Source organism: Corapipo altera, unplaced genomic scaffold, assembly GCF_003945725.1.
Source record: "Corapipo altera isolate COAL_440 unplaced genomic scaffold, ASM394572v1 140b, whole genome shotgun sequence".
NCBI lineage: Eukaryota > Metazoa > Chordata > Aves > Passeriformes > Pipridae > Corapipo > Corapipo altera.
Genome location: NW_020884956.1, coordinates 1,376,248 through 1,398,102, shown reverse-complemented (window position 1 = coordinate 1,398,102; position 21,855 = coordinate 1,376,248). Strand labels below are relative to the sequence as shown.

General features: G+C 38.7%; 1 protein-coding gene across 3 annotated transcripts in view; it reads right to left on the bottom strand.

Annotated features, from left to right (window-relative positions):
* CDH8 (cadherin 8) overlaps positions 1–21,855 on the bottom strand; it is a 154,430-nt gene that overhangs the window by 27,165 nt on the left and 105,410 nt on the right. For 2 of the 3 annotated variants that reach the window (XM_027663736.1, XM_027663735.1), the window contains 2 exons: positions 7,481–7,602; positions 444–561 (listed from right to left, as the gene is read on the bottom strand). In XM_027663736.1, coding sequence (XP_027519537.1) covers positions 444–561; positions 7,481–7,602 — 240 coding nt within the window. Of the gene's footprint in view, positions 1–443; positions 562–7,480; positions 7,603–12,883; positions 12,929–21,855 lie in introns of all 3 variants that reach the window. The other variant, XM_027663734.1, reaches the window with a different exon arrangement.

Below are 21,855 nucleotides of genomic sequence, written 5' to 3'. Positions count from 1 at the left end.
TTGGAACCTTTATACACACAACAAACAGCCTGAAAAGGTGCTTCCTTTGGGAGGTTTAGTAGATATTTAATTTTATGTTCCCATCTGTAAGCACTCAATGCAGGGATCAACATTTATTTATCAACATAGTTCCAGATTTTCATCTCACAGCATATCTCTGCAATTTCAAATTAATAGAAATAATACAGGCAGTAAATCCATCCTTTCATTTTATTTAAGCCAGTGAGCTGTCTTCTGGATCTAAATTCCATATCCATTTTACTTTCTTCTTATCTACTGTAAAGTTATTGGAAATAGCTTAAGAGATACAACCAAGGTACCACTGAGCAGATTATTTACACTGTAATTGCCCAAAGGACAAACTGGTAAAGTGACTGGAAGTTAAAAAAAACAATTCAAAACTTAAGCTGTTGAGATGCACGTTGCATACGTATTATATTTACCTTCATTTTTCTTGATGGTGAAGTTTGGATTGTTGACCATTTCAGGAAGGAGGCTGTACAGGAAATAATGCCCATTCTTAGGATCATCCTTGTCAACAGCACTGACAATCTGAATTACCTACAACAGAAACAGTCTCATTAACTATTCAAACTCCTGAGATATAGATATATATAGATAGATAGATATATATAGATATATATAGATATATACACGGTATTGAAAAAAAAATTGTATTTTATTGGACACGCTTAATTTCTCTGCATTCCAGATTTAAAAAGCTATTTTATACCCTTGCAAGGACTTTAAAGACCTTTCCTTCCTTAGGAACAGGAACTATATCTGGCCCATTTAAACTGTTTCCAGAACAAGGAGGCAGAGAAGCAGAGAATAAGGAGAGAGAGGTGAGAGAGGCCAGTAAAAACTGCTGCTGATTTTGGCAAGTAATAAATTATTATTCAACAATAAAAAGAAAGAAAATTGTCCGTCAGAAACACTGGTGGTGCCTATAGCAGTCTTTCATTTATAGAGCCATGCTTCTCACTGGACCAGGATATATAATCTATTTTTAATCCTTTCTCTTTTCCCCCACCACTAGTTTTCACTTCAATGAATATTTTTTTTTAATTAACTTTTGGTGTGAAATTTTAGATGATAAAGAATCTAAATTGAAAAAAAAATAGAAAATATCTAAGTCTATGTTTGTGGGTTTTATTCTTTCTTAATTTTAATAAACCATTAGTTGTTCCTGTACTAGGAACAGTACAAATATTCTTGTTTGTTTTAAAATAACATTATTAACAAATAATGAAGAATACTAAGGTTGGAAGAGGAGAGAGTGTTTTGATAGTTTGAATAACTTTAAATAATCAAATAAGTTTGTATGAAGCACCTCACATGATTCATATGACCAGCTCCAGTACCTACAGTGTATTTATTTATCTCCATTTACTCATTTATCTCCCACATTACTCAGATACTGCAGTTGGTCTTCAAATCACACAAAGTTGCACAGGAATATGAAAGGAAGAAACATTATTTTAAAATAATCAGGAGGACTGTTTTTGTTTTTTGTTTTGTTTTTTTTTTAAGGATTTGGTGCAATTACTTTTGATTCCATTTATTTTCCAGAGAAACAGAAACAAAGTCAACTATGGATCCAGTTGCCACACTCAGAGCTGAATTTCAGTGCTAGTTAGCTCACACTAGATGAATTTTATAAGAAATTTAATTAGAATTATTGGCCTTTCTCATGTCCATTGATTTCAATAACATGTTTGTCTCATGTATTTATTCTTGCAATGCCTAAAGCAACGCACCAATAATTTCTTGGACAATTAAATTCAAATTAGGAATCACTACAAATTTTATTTTTAAAGGGTAGAGTGAAAAATGGAAGCAGGGTCTGTTGCTGTCCAAATTCATAGACTCATACTTTAAAAATCCTCAATGTTTCCCTAAGAAAATGTCAATAACTAACATTTTATACTAGTTTAACCACAATGACTATAATCTGTGTGTGTTCCATACATGAGACTTGTCAAAACCACATTCTGTGTTCTTCAGGAGTCAAAGAAAGAATAAATCTTACTAAATAACCACAAGGAGCAACCCCAAAACATAAATATTTGAAATCATGTACGTAAAAAGATTTTTGAGCAGCTACTGATATAAGCAAACATAATTTCCAGGACAACCCAAACCAGGAAGGAATTTGAGGCAATGAATTCCTTGTCTAATCAGACTCTGGATAGGTCAGATTTATTATTAATATTATAAAAAAATTACTGAAAAAATTTAGATTATTTAAATACCACATAAAAAGATATTTTTTTTTTTATAACTGGATCTGCCAAGGAGGGAACCTTGTATTAGAAGAGATGGACAATTTAAAACGGAACAAGACAGATATATTTAGACAGATATATTTTATGAGTGTTCAATTTTTCAAACACTGCTAGAATGGGAAAGCAATAGGAGAAAAGGATAATGGCACAGCGAAATCTGGAAGGTCAAGTGCACATAACAGGTGCAGTTTATCAAACTGTTGTACAATTTTATCTGTACTGGCTACAGAACTGTTAATTCTTTCCAGGCTGCAAAAATTCACTTCACTGTCTCCAGGTTTTCAATTAATATACCTGAAAGTCAGTGGCCAAGAGCATTAGTAACAGGGATTTTCAGCTCACAGACATTTTATGAAATAAGCTTAGAATATCATCCAGACTGGAAATTTTCAAGAAATAGAAGCAAGGTATCTTTTTTGTACTTTTTTTTTTTTTTTTCCAGGAACTATAGATCACAGAATTCCAGAATATGCTGGGCTAGAAGGGACCCACAAGGATCATGGAGTCCAACCCTCAGCCCTGCACAGGCCCATCCCCAAGAGTCACCTCCTGTGCCCCAGAGGATCATCCAAACCCTCCTGGAGCTCTGGCAGCCTTGGGGCTGTGCCCACTGCCCTGGGGAGCCTGGGCAGTGCCCAACCAGCCTCTGGGGGAAGAACCTTTGCCTGAGATCCAACCTGAGCCTGCCCTGACACAGCTCCAGCCATTCCCTGGCTGCTGTCCCTGGTCCCCCCAGAGCAGAGCTCAGTCCCTGCCCCTCCTCTGCCCCTGCCCAGGAATTGGAACTGCACTGAGGTCTCCCCTCAGTCTCCTCTGCTCCAGCTGAACACACCAAGTGCCCTCAGCCCCTCCTCGTGTGGCCCCTCCAGGCCCTTCAGCATCTTCGTGTCCCTTCTCTGGACTCCTCCCAACAGCTTTATATCTTTTTATAGATACTTCTATCTGTCCTATGGAATTCTTTTCTATATTTCAGTTCTTTCCATCCATTCCCTTCCTTGTTTACCAAATCCTTCTTTCTCTGAAAACGCACCAAAAATGTTATGCAAAAGCTAAGCTTAGTGGAATACTACACTTGTTGTGTTATACACACACACACATCACGGAATTAAGAGTTAGTGTTCCCATAGCAACCTTATTTCTTTGTGCCTTTGCATTAAAATAAGCTCTAAAAAAAAAAAAAAAAAAAAGAAAAGTGAAAAAAGCATAACGTATATACAGTGATAAAAAGCTGTGGTATCTTTTACTCCATAGGGGTGAGAAAAGTCCAGTAATTCGAAAAGTCCAGTAATTCTCATGTTTTTATTAGTGTGCTGAGGGGTATATTTTACTGCTCAGTGTAGTGTGATCATGGAATGGAACTCTACTGAATACTCCAACTCTTAATTTGTGGTTCACAACATGGTTGAGAATCACAAAATCACGGAATCACAGAGTCATTTAGGCTGGAAAAGATCTCCAAGGTCACTGAGTCCAACCTGTGCCCCATCCCCACCTTGTCCCCCAGCCCAGAGCACTCAGTGCCACATCCACTCCTTCCTTGGACACCTCCAGGGGTGGGGACTCCATCACCTTCCTGGGCAGACCTTTCCAATGCCTGACCACCTTTCAACTTTGATGTTTCATTAAGTCTTCATGCATGTATTTGATTCTGTACATACATTTAGCAGAAACTTAGCAAATCAGCATATTTTGCTTATCAAGCAGCTCTGTATTGTAGTGAATAGTTAAATGATCCCCTAGGACAACTTGGCATTATAATTTGTAGGTTTGTATTGCATTTCTATGAAGCCACATATGCCTGAAATAAAACATATAAGGATAAATAGAAAAATAAAGTTCCTATCAATCTATCATAACTATCTATGTGCAATTTTAATACATGGTAATGTTTAAACTCTTTTTGTGGGATGCAATTTATTAACCTCACTGACAGTGTTTCCTCATCACTAGTAAACTCCTTCCTATTTTTATTAAAACTGATCTTCCAAGTCTGAAAAACCTTTTTGCAGTCCCATTGGTCTTCATGGTTATCTGTGCATGACTTTGCAGACTCAAAATACCATGAGAGTAGACTTTTCACAGGATAATTTTCACTTTGCCTTTTTAGCCAAAGCCCTTCATTGCCAGGACCTGCATTTGACTCTTCAGACAGACAAAGATCCATGTGAAGATTTCTTCCATTAGAAAAAGGCAATTCTAGCAGGAGAAACCAATAAAATAAGAGACAAATTGCCAGAGACTGGAGGAACACTGTACTCACTTTTATACTGCTCTGGTTTAAACACTGACTCGAGCACTGAAGTGAAAATTCTGTAGCTTTGTTTTGAGAAAACAGCACTTCATTGGAAAGGTCTGGGTTTAGACTAGGGAACAGTGAGTGAGGCACTTTGCTTACTAAACATGACAGAAGTACTCCTAGAAGTTCTGTTCTAAGAGTACAAGAAAATAATTTCACTGTGCTGGAGAACAAGCAAGTGCACAGCTATAGCCAGCAAACCATGAATACTCTGGCTTTAATAGTAGAATTATGCCAAAATAAAAAGGAGCAACAGGGAAAGGCATGAGTTTTGTGGTTAACTTGGAGTTACTGTAACATTACATTCAAATAATTTAATTTTTTTCCCCCTAAAACCGACAAAAAACATCTCAGGCAACTTTCTGTTGTGTGCAAAAATGTGCAAGCAGCACATAAATATGTACATAGACAAATATATTTCCTCCTCTCCTCCCTTTCCTCTCCATCAGCTGTGGCACCTCTACTCTCAGAGGTAGGTGAAGGCAACGAAAATGCATCTGGCAACATTATACATCAACAGTTTTTAATACATTCTGTCACATCACCAGCAGCTGTACTTGCCACTGCAATTATATCAGACCCCAAAATAGAACCCTTAGAAAGTGAACTGGAATAGACTGTTCAATTTATTTAGTGGCTGCACATAAGGTTTTATAAACAGTTCAAATGCAAACTCCCTTATGGTAATTCAAATTTTATTTAAACTTAGATTCAAGTTGAACTGCAAGTGTAAATAGACTGGAATTGCACAGTTACACCTTTCCTGCACATGTAACATTTGGGTTTAAACTTTGGATAACAATTCAAATTAGGTTTTTGCTACTATATAAGGAGTAGTATCTTTCTCATATCAGCTATTTCATAGCTGACATATATTTAATTTTTTGAATTTTACATCTTGACTGATGAATATGATTTCTTCTGAAATTTGAACAGAGAAATAAGCATAAGAAAAAAAACAATAAAGTTGTGGAGATACTAAAATCTCTATAGGAGTAAATAATTTTTGAATGACAAATTCAGAACCTAACCTTGGTGATTATTCTGGACTGGTTATTGTTCCAGTAATTTTATTTGTTTAAAACACAGAATAAATTGCAGGATCAGTGCCACCTCCTCCATGCTGGCAGCCAAATATTTAATAACCATCTGTAAAGTTCACACAGGATCCATGTTCAAGAGTGACATCTGCCATCAGATCAAGAGTGTAAAGGTAATGGTAAGATAAAGAATATCATGGTTTAATGAAAGTTTTCTGTAAGTGCTTAAACAAAAGCCTCTTTTAACAGCTGACTCTTAATCATCTCATTTATTGTTTCATTCCAAAATGAAATGTGAACATTTTTCACCACGTCTTAAACCACCTGAAATTTGACAGGAATGCCTAGATAAATATAGTCAGAAAACACTGTACAACAGAGCTTTCTGGTTTTAGGGAAGCTTACTGAGTCCTGGGTAAAGTTATCCTCATTAGAATTTAATGTATTCTAGAAAACTTAACTACTCAGCATCTGAAATCCACCCCGAGCTAAACAGAAATCCACCCTGAGCTGGAGGAACTTAAATGCCAGCAGTGACATGACTGTCTGCCCATAAGGGCACATCTCAATAATCTCCTTTTCACTGGTTAGAGAGAATTCTCATTTCTCAAATGACACATTTTTGACACCGTTTTACTAAACAAAAAGGGGTGCTAGAAGTCAAGTCATCTGCTGTAACAATGCAATCCTGCCAGAGGTAGGTTGTCATATACTGCTATATAGGTTGTCATTTCACACTGCTGAAAGAAAATAACTTCTAACTCTATTGTCAGGTAACCTTCTTTGGAGAACAGTGAATTTAATGCCTAACACCCACATGAGACACAGGAATAGTTGGATTAACAAGCCTAGTGTCATGCTGTCAGCTGCTGTTTATTCAAATAAAATGTCACAATCTAGAAATAAATTACAAAGTTTAAAAACAGTGAATTGTTGCAACACACGGTGTTTCTCATGCTGGACAAAAGTTTCCATCTCATTTACACTGCATTACTTTCTAAATGTCTGTGCATATTCTGGAATCTTTGCCTTGTCATTTATGTGGGATATGAGATATCCTTCCCTATTTCTGTACATTTGTCCTTCAAAGTGGATGCTTTTTGACAAATCTGATCTGCTTCATTTTCTTTGAAAAAGACTATAAAGTTTGGATCCATATCTTGCTATGTTTACCTCACCTTGTGGAGTGTTGTGTGAATTCCTCTTTTTCCCATTAAATCAGGGAGAGAATAACCTGTTAATTCTTTTTTTCTCTCTCTTTTTTTTTTTTAAATATAATGAAAACTCCAACTCCATTTCTCCATCACCCCATTCCTCCTTAGAAACCTTAAACCCAATTACAATTTACGTGATTTCCCATCAAGTTTTGGTTTGCTGCCTTGTTTTTTCCCAACTGTCATAAAAAAGTGAGTAAGAACTAAATAGAGATTATAACTGAAATAAGGGTAAGGAGAAATGGGTTTATTGTTTTAACTGTTTCTTCTAAATTATACCTGGAAGCAGCGGCAATATAGTTCAATAACTGGACTGGAATTCAGGTTGGATTATACTTTTACCTCCTGACACACTTGAACTTATGAAGTGCTGAGCTCCATCACACAGAGTGGGATCAGTGGGAGCATAAAAACACTCAGAATTTTTATTTAAAGCTTTAATTTAAAGCCTATATTTAAATAAAATATGCCCATATAACAAGAGATGTACCACAGAATGTGATCACGGGTTTATCTTCAGTTAATGCTAAGGGTTGTTAGCATGAATATACAGGTATATATTTTGGGAATGAAGATGACATAAGGGGACAGGGAGAAACTCAACCTCAGTCTCACACAACACAAACACATGGAGACACTTACTTGTCCAGGCTTCCCGTTCTCACACAGAAAGGCTTCGTGCTCTGAGGCAAACTCGGGAGCGTTGTCATTCACATCGAGGACCTTGATGGCAACAGGCACCCTGGACACCTGGCTGTGGTTCCCTAAGGCAAGAAAGCAAAGTATAGAAGGTGAGCATATTTAACCTGAACCTAAATACACCCAGAAATGCACACACAGCAACCTAACCTGTCCCCTGTCCTTGCCTAACTGGGCTGCCTTATCCATAATGGATTGTGGAGTTGGAGTGGGAGATAAAGAGGGATGGTCAGTGCTTCATGGTTGAAAAGAATAAATAGATCCCTATTGCAAACAGCATTTGTTAGAGATTAGCTCAATGAAGACCTTTCCTGGGCTAAATTGGTAAGATTTTTCTTTGATGAAGTTTGTACTGTTTTATTGATAAAGTCCATTATACGTGGAAAAGGGAAGGCTGTAAACAGCAGAGATTTATTTCTTTGTTTATCTTTGGCAGAGCACAGAGCATTTCACTCTATTAATTGTTCTGACTGCACATCTATTATTTCTTCATTGCAAATACGGTTAATGTGGTGACCCACATGGTGAGGAAGATGGATGGTAGACTGACACAGGCAAAACTAGACAGTAATTTGGACTATTAAAGCACTTTGATCATCTCCCACTGACCAAAACCATGACCTGTGAACTTCTTTCTTCCCCGAAGTAATGACTCATTATTTATAATATAGAGCTATTTTGCATAAAATTGCTTACCCCTGTAAAGAGGAGAATGAGCTGTAAGGCAAGAAAAGCTAAAACATCAGTTTGCATTTGAATGGATTTCAGAGTCAGTTGTTAGTGTCTTTCCCTAAATTCAGTATAGCTAATTTATTTAGAGATTCTTTATAGAGATCATTTTACCCCAAAGAGCAAAAACATGAACTCGGTTTAAACTGGGGTGACCACCTGATTTGAAGAGTTTGAGAAACAATTCCATAGCACATACACATCCCTACAAGTAACTCAGTACTGATTTCAAAGTCCATCACTTAGTGAGTGATATTTTACAATCACAGTATTCTACCTTGGTTTTACCATCAACAATGGCAGATCTCCCACTGCCTGGTATTCAATGTATTTATCATTTCAAATGTCCACAAAGTACAAAAAGACTGGGTTCCACCAGTGCACAGGGAGCAACTGGTGGTAGCCCCACAAGTGACAGAGATGAATAAAGGAAGAACCACTGTATTTTTTGTGGTTTCCATCAGGGTTAATTGTGCTGTGACCTAATCCAACCCTAAATCTTACAGCCTGTTTTCTCCTCGTATGCTGCGGTGGTCATAATTTGTGGGGCTCCACCTATAAATGTGCAAATTTCAACTGCTCAACTGACATTGCTTTGAAATAGCATAAAAATAACAATTTCAAAAGACACAAGCCCTAAGGTACTGATGCTATAAAGAAAGGCTTTATATTTGCTGGATAGCCTCAAACATTAACATTCCACCAGAATAGGATATGGAAGATTACCACACATCAGACTATATGTTTCCCTTTTGAAGGACACCAAAGTTTTTGTTTGGAGGGAAATACATTACAGAAAAAAAGAGGAAACTCCACTAAAATATTGTAAGACCAATATTTATGTCCATTTTGCGGCATGAGGTGAAACTCATGCCATGAAATAATAATGTATTTGAAACCAAAGAAAAGCTAATATGCAAATCATGAATCCTAAACATTTTAAATACTTTTTTTTAATCTTCGCTTGATGAAAATACAGACAATGAATCTCGAGCTTATCAGAATTCTCAGCACTAGTGTCATATTTAAACACTAAAGATTTACTTTTATCCAACTTAATGAAATGATGGCAGTTCAAATTTTAAAGACATTACAGAGAAATGTAATTAATTAGATAAGCTTCTAAAGAAATTATTCATGTCCCATGTGACTGCCCCCAAAATGTTTGTCTTTCATCAGAAATACAAACATTAAATTTAAAGATATTATAATTAGAAACTTGATGAGAATTCATTTAAAAAATTAATTTACTAAACACAAGAGGGAACCAACTGGTTTGGAGATCTCCAAACAAGGGGATATCTGCTGCCTTTTAGGGTTCTTGTGACTGTGATGAAATTTGTTGTTGAGAAAGAGAGAGAGATGGAAAGGGAATTTTATCTACAGCTTGTACTGCCCACCACACTGAGTACGTTGAATTATTTTGTCATTCCTAACTTTTCAAGGAAATTTCACTTTATGCTAAGTGTTTACTGAGCACACCTTTTCCAACACATTGATGACTCCTCACTAAACAAATCCAGCTTGAAAAGTGTCCAGATAAAACAGTCCCATCTGTTCATATTCATACTTCTAGTATCTGAAAACTTCTCAGGGGTAAAACGTACTCAGAGGATATTTGAATCCAGCTCTGTTAGCAATGCCCAAAATCCTTGGACTGGAAGTGGGAAGGGACTGAAGTGGCTCCACTCTGATCCCAGAGAGCACAGACTGCTCCCATTGCATCCCAGCTGCCCCTCATGTCTCCCTAAATAGTATTCAACCTTCAGGACTTTTCCTCATTTGTATGAATGGAGAGTCAGTTCTTTCTAAACTACTGACAAAACCCAGATTTAATTATTGGGTGGGGTTTTTTGTTTGTTTTAGGATTTTTTTCCCAACAAACCCCTCAGTCAATAGAATTAAAGGAGACTGAGTCTTCTTGCATGTAGACAGTAAGACTGATTGCTTAAATTCTAATCAGTTCTTTTATGCAAAATCATAGAACAGTTTAAAGACTCTCTAAGGAGCTAAACAGATTTTTAAAAGCTTTATTGTGATGCAGCTTAAAAAGACCTACCTTGAATCTTGCAATACAAGTGTGCCATTAGGGCTGTCACTTGAGAACCATCAGCTGCGTTTGAAAATTTAGCACCCTGAGGCCCAAAATTATAAAAAACGCTGAGAAAACTTCAACTAGTCTGGTTAACCAAAAGTCTTTTCGAGTCCCAGCTGCACAGAAGGACTTAGTTAATACATTCAATTGGTCATCTGGGGACAGCAGTGGCACAGCACAGCGTGGAGCTGTAAGGAACACATGTGCAAATTGTGTACATCCCTTCCTAGAGTGCAGCTCATCCGTGGCTCTGCTGAGGTCTCAATTACTGCCCACAGCCCTGAGATCCAGCAGGGTGCTCTGGATGAGCACAGCACACACAGAAACGAACAGCCAGGCAGAAATAAGGAAAGGATAACTCCATGTAAAAATAACTAGTGGGACTCACTTGTGAGAATAAATAAACTCAAAAAAAATATTGGGAAATCCAACTGAGTTTAGAAATGCATATTGAAGAGTCTACAAGGATTATAAGCATCTAAAAAAGCCCTCCTGCTTTTCTCCTCTGTTCTCAAGGTTCTGCTGGAACACTAGAAGTTTGAAACACACAACTTGCTGGTACGCCTCTGAGTAACAAACCCATTCAAAGCCACTCAGGATTTAAAAAGGGTGCTGAGTTTGATACCAAAATGATGAGGTAGATGAGATAACCAAAGTCAAATTAAAAAAAAAAAACAAAAACAAACAACAAAACATTATCAAGCCCTTTAGTGTCTCTAAACCTGATCCTTTGGAGGTTACAGATGCATGTTTTACCACACCAATATTTTTCCTTCTTCCTGGAAAAACCCCCTCACAGCTGAGATGTTCCTATTTCATTAGAAAGTTGTACTGCAAAGCACTGAGTGTTGTTAACGTTGTCACTGCAGGCAACAAGTCATACTAGGAGTAACTGGAGCTTATAAATAAAATTTTTGGTCTTGTGCCATAACTAACAGAACATAATGCAGCTTTTCAACTCCCATAAACACTTAAACACTTCATAAACATGCTTAAAACACTTCCCCCTGTCTTTCCTTGACAGATACACATACAAGTTGTCTTTGAGAAAGAGAATTATTGCAGCCCAAAATGAAGTTTATAATTTGTTAAATCCAAGGGAATTCAGTTTAATCCAGTTTTTCTTTATTTAATTAAATCATCCAAAACCACTTCAAGGTTCTCTTTAAGAACTCGTTAGTGGTCTTGCATTTTAACTAAAATGAAGTACCTGAACAGAAAGTAGATTCCTAGAAAATAACACATTTTTATTATTATTATTATCATCACTACATAGCTCAGAAATGGCTATTTCATGCTTCTGTGGTTCACTGAAATTTCTACTATAATAATATTTTAAATTAGAAGTAGAGGAAGTCCTGGTTCTAACAAAGAAATCAAACCAAAATCTGAATCACTGACTTAATAAAAACAAGGGTGCTTGGTTTACATCCCTTATATTTCAAACTTATTAAGTTGTATTTTAACAGATCCATCCCCCATGACTTTATCAAAGTTGTATCTGATGATTTTATTAAGATAATCCACTTGCAGGACAAGTTTATTTCTCCTGTTAGAGTTTATGCTGTTGTTTTCATTGGGCAATCCTTTACCTCTAGAACAGCACAGCTTATAACAATCTTTCTGTCATATAAAACTGACAAATCTGACTTCAAGAATCCCAAGAAACACAGATGCTATTGTGAAACTGAAGTTTTATTTATGTTGAAGCTTAAGTCTAGAAATCAGATACAGCAGCAAATCCTGTGCTCATTTGTCTGAAGCATTGTGTAATGATCTGATTCAAGACAGACTGCGTGCCTCAAACTGACTCCAAAATTGTCAGGAGACATTAGGAATTGCCAGTGTTTCTGTTAAAAATACCAGAACACAAGCTAGTTCTGAATTAGGACAAAATTCAAGCAACCAAACCAAAAACCCAGACAGGATTTTTCACCGTGAAGATTTAGATTCTCCCTTGAAATTATTGTGTTTTTAAAGGATGAGAAAATACTAAGTTGTGGAATATCTAAACAGCAATATCAACATATCAGTACACAGCAGGAAGGTTCCTGTACAAGTTGCTAAGACAAGAAACAATCACTGCTTCCAAATTAATATTCCATTTCTATTTATTTCAGCCCCCTGGAACGCTCTGGAGGAGCAGATTGTGGCGATTTCTGTGTGTACAAGTGCGTGGGAGGGGCGTGGAAAGGAAAAGATGGGAAACATATTTCTTGGGTTTGTTCCTTAAGTCATTCCTCGGGAGACAAACGAGAGCAGATTTGAAAAGTTTTGTCTCCTTTCAGGAGCTCACTGGGTTTATTTTATTCCGGGCTCCAGAAGAAGAATGTAACGAGTCAAGAGCAAAGCCACGTTACACTCTGGTTTTATGTCCTCACTGATAGACTGTCACAAATTTAACCAAGGAGCTGCTTAATATCATCCAACTCTTTCATTTTTGTCCACTTTTCTACCTCTGATGGCCACAGGGCAGTGTCAGACTCTTGTACAAGACATGCTTCCAGAAGAGCCATACGTACCCGCTGACCAGGGGGAGCGCGGGGAGGGAATTTCCACTGCATAGCCTGGAAAAGGAGGACAAGAAGGAGGGAAAACTGAGGACAGACCAGTTTTTCAAGGCCGTGAATTCAAATCTGAATTTGTAGTTAAGAGGTTCCCAAAGTTCAGCAGCTCCATCTGTAAAGGTTGACTCAGGTAGGCCACGTACACCTACCCTTAAACAATATAAATAAGATGGGACCAAAGCTTGGGACTAAAGGACAGATTACTCTTTGAGGCTGCTGATAAGGCCAGAAGAAAAGATAAAGAGCAAAATTTCTGTGGTGCATGCACAAGTCAAGGTAGAAAATATTAAATGAATAAACCATATTCTTCAGGCCCTTCAGACCTTCAGAAAACTTCAGACAAAATTTTCACTCACTTTCTATTTCTGTGAGGTTTTCTTTTATTTCCACCTTAGTCCATGTAGGACATTAAAATTCTTTGGTCATTAATGCATGCAGGACATTAAAATTGTTTCCTGTAGCCCAGAACCCGTAAGATTTTGAATCAATTACTTAAAATTTGCAGAAAAACTAAACATGCCTGCAAAAAGACCAAATGGATTTTATTTTTATCAGTGACATTCCACCTAACTCTGCACTCAGTTCTTTGTCTGCCAGTGTAGTAGTAATACTGCATTATTTCCTAAATTTGAAATAATTTAAGATTTTAAATGTAAATATAATTTAAATTAAAACAGAGACTTTAACTGGGTACTTTATTGACTTCAAAGGAACAACACTGATTTATAAAACTTGATAATAAAACTAAATTTAAAAAAGTGAATATATTCCCTTCACAGAGGCACAATACATACTGATAGAATCAGTTAACCCTCATTTTGTCTATCTGAGGTCAGGCTAAATTTGGCATTCAAATGCAACCTCTTTGTTCTTTTTCATATCATGAAGCTGAGCAGTTATTCAGGAGTCTTACAAACAGCTACAGAGTAATTACTTCTGATACTCTCTGAATTGTGAGATCCATTTGCAAAACTAGGAAAGGTTTGTAAATTTTTTCAGAAGTATCTTGTTATGTTTGGCATATTTTCATTAATGATATTGTCTTGTCTGAATGAACAGACAGATCAAAAGGGCTTGGAAAGGAAAAAAAATAGGTTGAAAAAGCAAATATAGTTCACAGGTGGGAAGAGGGTTTCTTGTACCATAACCCGGGTTATAAGGGAAAATCAAAAGACCACGTTGTATTTAGATTTCTTGTATTTAGAAAAGAGAAGTTATCAGTTGCTACAATGTCACTGAGGACATGGGGGCAGGATAAGTGAGATGTAAGTTTGTCCTTGAGGGAGAGGATGCTGAAGCAAGTTGATATCCACCTCAGGACTAGAGAGGAATGGGAAGCAAAGGCAACCCCAACCCCTTGTGCCACCCAAAAACCCAACAAACCAGAAACTCCAGGCTTTCTGGTTATTCTAAATCACTTGGGATGGTGCTCTGCCTTTAATCCACCTTGTTTTGAAAAGTCCACCTTGGTGTCATCACTTCCTATTCATGGGCACGGACTCCAAGAAGGAAATGCTAGGAGAAATAGCAGATATTCGATGTACTGGATAACACAAGTGCTCATTTCATGTAACCTACAGATTACATAAGGGAGTGATTTGAGGGCTGTGGATGTGTCTCCCCAGACCCCAGCAAAGCCTTTGCCACCACTCCCCATGGCATTCTCCTGGAGGAACTGCCAGCCCACAGCTTGGACAGGTGCCCTGTTTGCTGGGTGACAAACTGTTTGATGCTGGTGCCCAGGGAGTGGTGCCAGAGAATGGTGCCACACCTACTTGGCAGCAAGGCACTGGTCGTGTCCCCCAGGGCTCAGGATTGGTCCCACTCCTGTTCAGTATCTTCATCAACTATCTGGACGAGGGGATTGAGTGCACCCTCTAAGTTCACAGATGACACCAGGTTGGGTGGGAGTGCTGATCTGCTGCAGGGCAGGAAGGCTCTGCAGGGGGATCTGGATCATCCATGGGATGAGGCCAACAGTGTGAGGGTCAACAAAACCAAGTGCTGGGTCCTGCCCTTGGGTCACCACAACCCCCTGCAGCTCCAGGCTGGGACAGAGGGGTTGGAAAGCTGGAAAAGGATCTGAGGGTGCTGGTCAACAGCGATTGAACATGATCTGGGTGTGCCCAAGGGGGCAAGAAGGCCAAGGGCACCTGGGCTGTACCAGCAGTAGTGTGGCAGTGGGAGTGTGGCAGTGATGCTCAAGCTGGGACTGCACCTCAACTGTGTCCAGTTCTGGGCCCCTCAAGACATCAAAGACACTGAGGGGCTGGAGTGTGTCCAGGGAAGGGAACAGAGTTGGGGAAGGGGCTGGAGCAGCAGGAGCAGCTGAGGGAGCTGGGGGGGCTCAGCCTGGAGAAAAGGAGGCTCAGGGGGGACCTTCTGGCTCTGCAACCCCCTGACAGGAGGGGGGAGCCGGGGGGGGTTGGGTTCTGCTCCCAGGGAACAAGGGACAGGAGGAGAGGGAACGGCCTCCAGCTGTGCCAGGGGAGGCTCAGGTTGGACATCAGGAGGAATTTCTCCCTGGAAAGGGTGGTCAGGTATTGGTAGGGGCTGCCCAGGGAGGTGGTGGAGTCCCCACCCCTGGAGGTGTCGTGACACTGAGTGCTCTGGGCTGGGGGACAAGGTGGGCATCGAGTACGGGTTGGACTCAATGACCTTGGAGGTCTTTTCCAACCTCAGTGACTCTGTGGTTCTAGGAGTACATGGGATATGAAATGGGGATATGAAATCAGGGAACAAAGGGATGGGATGAGGCTTGAAAAGAGTTAAAACGGGCATCCTAATTCAAAATTGTAGCATCTTTGCAATATTTGGGTAACTTGTCTCCTGACAGAAGCTCTGGATGCAAACAGTATGTCCTTAGAGACTGCTCTGCATATCTAATTTTGACCACAGTGAGCTTTATATTCATAGTGACACCTAATCAAGATATATGTGACACATCAATATGGGTAAACAAATACATAATTCAAAATAAAGTATTAGTATAGCTGCTGGAGTGGGTTGTGTTGGAAGCTGCTAAAGTCATGTCAGGTTTATGACAATGAAACAGTTCTGGTTTATTCACAGCTCCTAGATAAATCCTTAAGGGAAAAGGATAAAAAAAAAAAATATTGCCAACATCCTTCCACCCACACATCTATCCAGAGACCAAACTGAAACAAATGCTGGCAGAAAACAACCTGTATTTGTGATAAAACACCGTGTTATTGAGCCTTATTTGTGTCTAACGAGGGTACAAGTCAGGAGGAAGTTTGCAGTCAATTAACTGTGTTACATATTGAAGGGGGGGGAATAATTATATGAGTGCAAAAATAAAAAATACAGCCAAGGTTTTAGCACTTATTAGCACTTATCAACTCCAAAGAATGGCAAGGTAGAAATGTTTGAAGTTTTACAGGTTTGGGATTTTTTTGGCAAAAAAAGTAATGAAAATTAAAAAAAAAAAAAAAAGTGGAAAAAAATGATATCTAACTTCAAGAATAAGGAATAACAAAGCAACATTTGCAATCTCTGGAAGCATCTGAAAGTAGGAAGCTTTAGTCTACAGACACATCATTTCAGCAAAAGTCGGAGTCTACTAAATGCTTTTGAAAATACCTCCTTGTGGCAGCCATCAATAGGAAGGAAAAGATAGTTAGGAAAAAGGGAACCACAGAGAAGCAGAGGGAACCACATCTTTCTGATCCCTTCATTATACACTAGAAATAATAACAGTGTAATGAAATGCCAATGGATCTTCACTTCTTGTGGATCACAGCACCACCAGCCTAATTAGGAGCCCAGATTTTCTGAGGCAGAGCAATGCGTTAAATTGTTGTGAGGAAGTAATAGCTTTTAATATCTAACTATAACAATGAGACAAAAACTCCAGAAAATAATATGGTGTCCTTAAGGGACAGAAAAGGATTTACCTTAAAAAATTAACCAGTGAATAGGCAGCAAAAGAAAAATTTTAAGACACAACAGAAGTTCCAGGACATGATTTGCTGCTCTGTTTCTCAATTCCAGCTTAACCAAGGGAGTTGTGCTGCCATAAACCAGTCAGGAATCTGGCCCACACTTTGGAGCAATTATATTATTAATATGCTAATACCTCATGCATATTAAAATATCATAAAATATTGACTTAGATATGCAAGGTCTTATTGTCAATTATGATTAGCTCTGAAATTTTCTAATGACTAGCAGTAACAATAATAACAATAAGCAGCTTGATTGAGGACAAGATGTCTGGAATATTTGGGGTTTTTTTATTTTAAATGATTTCATAACTGAAGTAAAATAATCTATAGCTCAAATGAAATCCCTCCCTTACTGGTAGACAAAACATCAAAATGCTTTAATAAAAGTTATTATTAAAGTAGAATTTATTATAGAAGTATTCAAATGTCATTACTTTAAGAGCTCCTATTCCTTTCTGAGACTGATTTTTCTTAACAGTGCAATTTAATTAGTCTTATATTTCCTTCACAAATATATTATTGGAGATGCTGGATATGAATCAGGTTCTAGAAGTGCACCATCAAACCTTTCTTACTTCCATACCTTCAGAAATAAGCAAAAAGATGTCCCTACACATCAGTATGAACCTTTAAAAAAATCACCTCCTTTGTTTTTCAGCCAGAAAATAGTGTCATCTTTTGCTATCCAGCACCTTTCCTAGAAGCTCAAAGTATGCTATCCTGAGTAGAGTCTTTATTCTAGATAGAAATATGCTTAAAGAACATTTCCAAAGTTACATTCAGTTACAAACCTCTACTCTGACCTGCTCTTATGCTTCAGCCTCACAGAAAAACCAGGGGATTTTAGACAGTCACATTCCACTCAAAGTTGATGAATTCAGCTTACCAAACAAGATGAATACTACCCAGTGTTTCTAAGATTAATCTTATTTTCTTTAGAGCTTTGGAGTTAACTGTTCAAAGTACAGATGGCCAACTGGTAGTTGTTCAGGGTAAAGATGCCCTCACTTTGCTAATATAATATGTATATTGTCAGCTTAGCCATGCCTCCAGATTTCATCAAAGTAACTTAACATGCTGTGCATGAATTAGTCACTAATCTGTGCACATTTCCACTAATGAACCTTGTATTCCTTACATGAATCCCTCTGTTTCATTCCCCAGGAATCCTTATTTCCTTCTAAAACACCACCTAGTAACCCAACCTTTTGTGTATTAAACTTTGAACAGTGTCCTGACTCCAGTTTGTCTTTGTGAAATGAATATTTGCAAGCCTAGAACGAGGATGTCTTGCCTGCCTTTGTAACGCCAGCAAATCAGAAATGAAATATTTCAGATTGTTCACGCAAATCTCTCTCCTTTTCCTTGTCATAATGATGTTTATTCCCTTCTCTGACATATTTTTTTTTGCACTGAATTACTCAGATGCTTTATTCACAGCAGCCTTACATGCTTCCCTCTGAAACCAGAGGCATCCAACTTCTGCTCAGCATCCCATTCCTGAATTTTAACCTGAACCATTGAGGCCATTTTATACGGTAACTACATTCCATTCCCATTCTATTTCCTCCTCATATGGCCACTGCCATGCTGTTCTCCATGTGGATCACCTCTCCTGCTGTTCTTGACCTGTGCAAAACGCTAATTGGAAACTTTGTGCTATGTTTGAATACACTTTCATAGCTGAGAACTGCAAAGTGGCCTGACAGGATGCACCAGCCCTCCACTGCCCAGTGGCAAACGCTCAGTGACCCATTAGGATCTGTGGAGTTCTGTGTAACCCTGTGGTTATGTGCAAATGAATAATAACTACCTTAGTAAATTCTGTGTTTCAGTGTAAAAATAATGGATTATCTAGTTTGAGTTCCACTAAGCCAGAGCAAAAAGGGTCAAGCAGAAAAGGTTAATATTCCTGAGCTTCTCCTGTTTAAACCTCCATAAAGGTTTCCTTTCCTTCTCTTCCTCAAACTCACTGAAATTTACTCAGCCCTAAATTAAAGATAATTTATATGATGCACCAAAGTAACTCCCTAAATTGTCAGAATTATTCTAATAATACCTATAGTAATTTTTACAGTAAAAGGCTAAATAAAATTAAATAAATGAAAGCATGAGCAAAGGTATACATGGCATTAAAAAGTACATTGTAGCTAAAGGATTATTCTGAAGAAAATTATGTCTCTTCCTTTTTAATTAGTGTCCTTGTATTTTTTAAAGGAATACACAATATAGATAACTTTAGCAGAGCGTGTGCTGGGTGATGATTCAATTATTGTATTTATATTCTTGGTAAACCATAAAGAGTCTTTCTGGCTTTATGCCCTTTCCCATTAGGTGACAAAATTGCCTCATTCTTCTTCATTTCTAAAGAATGCCGTTGGTATGGGTAATTACCTCTGTCAGACAGAGCCCACAGCTTTGTCCTTGAGACTCCTCCACTCTGTGCCTGCAAAATATTTATTGTGGGCAAACGGCCATTTACATTTCAGACCTTGTCCAGATTTTCATCTCATGCTTTGACCAATTACTCACAAGAATTTCTACTAGTTGTGGCAGTCCTGCCACTCCTTGGGCAGGGGCTGAGCCTGCCACAGGAACGCTGCTTGTTTGGCACCTGAACCTGAACACCAAGATTCATTTGACAAAGCAGTCAATCACAATGAAAAGAACAGCTCTGTGACTGCAGTGCCTGCAGAATAAGGAGAACAGAAATCCCATTAAACCCCTTCATTCAGAGATTTAAAACTTGGCTGAAAGCATGGCTCTAGGTTAAGAGAAATATCCTCTCCCAGGTAGTCCTGCTCTGGTTTTAGAATTCCCCAGGGACTGCTCTGTTGTGTCTGTCTGTGTGATGCAGAGAGTGAGAATCACAGAATCATGGAATGGTTTGGGTTGGAAGGAACCTCAGAGACCATTTTGTTCCACCCTGCCATGGCAGGGACACCTTCCAGCAGCCCAGGTTGCTCCAAGCCCCATCCAATCTGGCCTGGGACACTTCCAGGGATCCAGGGGCAGCCACAGCTTCCCTGGGCAACCTGTGCCAGGGCCTCCCCACTCTCATAGGGAACAATTTCTTCCCAATATCTAATCTAAGAGGGAGAAGTTTTAGGAGAGCCTTCTTGCAACCTGACACAACAGAACAAATATATCCACACTTCATTCCTGTATTTCCCAATATGTCTGAAAAGGGTGGAGTCTAAACTCCTTATAGAAGGACCTGTCTGTGCCTGAATATCCACATGGTAGTACTTTAAAAAGGGTCACCAAGAGTCGACCTGAAGGCAGGCTCAGGAATCCAGTGTCACAACACACCCAGGAGGAAAATATAAACCTTGAGCAGCTCACTCAGTGTTACATCAGGTGACAGAAAGTTCAGGGATTTTAAAGGGATCATCTGTCTTTAAAGACAGTGACCCAGCTTGCTGTTATTTGTTGGTGTGTTTGTCACTGAGGCTGTCAGTGGGAATACGTTTAGAAGGTTTTACTCGTTGCAACCTATGGCGTCATTCAATGAAGCTACATTATGTAATACACATATTCTTGGGAAGAAGGTTACCTCACTTTTTAAAAAGAGAATTTCAGAGAAGCACTGCTAATAGTGAAGGCATTACAGTACACTTCTTGTTTTCAAAGAATTCACTAGAATCCTGTACCTCAAGCAGACCTCAGCCACAGCTTAGGGATGAGTATGCAAACATCAGGACATTCATATTTAATTTGGAGGAATGTTGTGCAGTCAAATTAGGTTGCTTCTTTCTTGCCTAAGTTAAACCAGCTTCTCTAAGTCTTTCCTTTGGTTTCAAACTCCATCAGTTCTCCATTTATCACTGCTGTTATATCAATTAACCAGCAATGGCTGAAGTACAGGGCCTTTCCTTAGTATTAATGAGTCACACGGTGAGTGTGCTAGAGAAGTGTCTGAAACATGGCTGTTACAGCTGATAGAAGATGGAAATGGAAATCCACAGAGCTGGAGGCTTAAAGAAGATGGAGTTTAATTATTATATGCCTTATACATGTCTGGCAATCTGGTTGCTTGAATGATCAGTGATTCTGAACTCCATTCAGAATCTGTGTGAACTGTAGCAAAAATGTTCTAATAAATAAGTCATGGCTATTTGATTTTCTCTTCCTAGCTGACTAACATTGACAACACATAACGTGGTAAGTACTGCAAAACCTGTCCAAGAAACTGGGAGAATGCTGAGGAGGTTAACCCAGCCTGAACCCTGCTCTGCTTCACTGCCCAGCCAAATTGCCAACCAGTTAATGCAAACAACACAGGCGTGTCAATGTGAGCAGTAGTTACAGCTATAATTGTAATCTGCACAACTAAAAATGTATTTGTGTGTTCAGAAGAATGGGATCACACCTGACTATTAGGATCCTGACTTCACTGGATTTTCCTGAATGGTAGAAAATTCATTTCAAACAAGTACCAAAGAACCAAAGATGTGATGAGCCTTTGTACAGACAGAAAAGATGCACCAAAGGAAACGTCTGTAATTTGATCATTCATTCTCACTGCACTGCAATTCAGGTTCTCAAAAAATACTTGCACATGCCCAGAGATTTCTGTCCTGTTGAGGGTGTAGCTCCAGAGAGTCCAAACATGTGAGCAGCACATTCAACCTTGACTTATAAAGCAAGACTATCCACCCCTGTTCTCTCAAGCATTTAGATAAAATAAACCTCCCACCCCTGGTGTGCAACTCTAGGCTCACAGAAGTCCCAGCTACACCACAAACCAATGAGAAATCTCATTAGTCCAATATTTTTAGTCCAGAGTCAGTGACAGAAAACAAAGATCACCCTTTGTATCCTCAGAAGACAAAGGTACATTCTCAGGGAATCGTTTGGCCTGTGAACCTGCTTCCTGTAGCCTGGAATCACCTGGATGTTCCTGCTCCTGTCCATTCACCAGAGCAAACTTGGATGAATGGCAACATAAAAACAAAA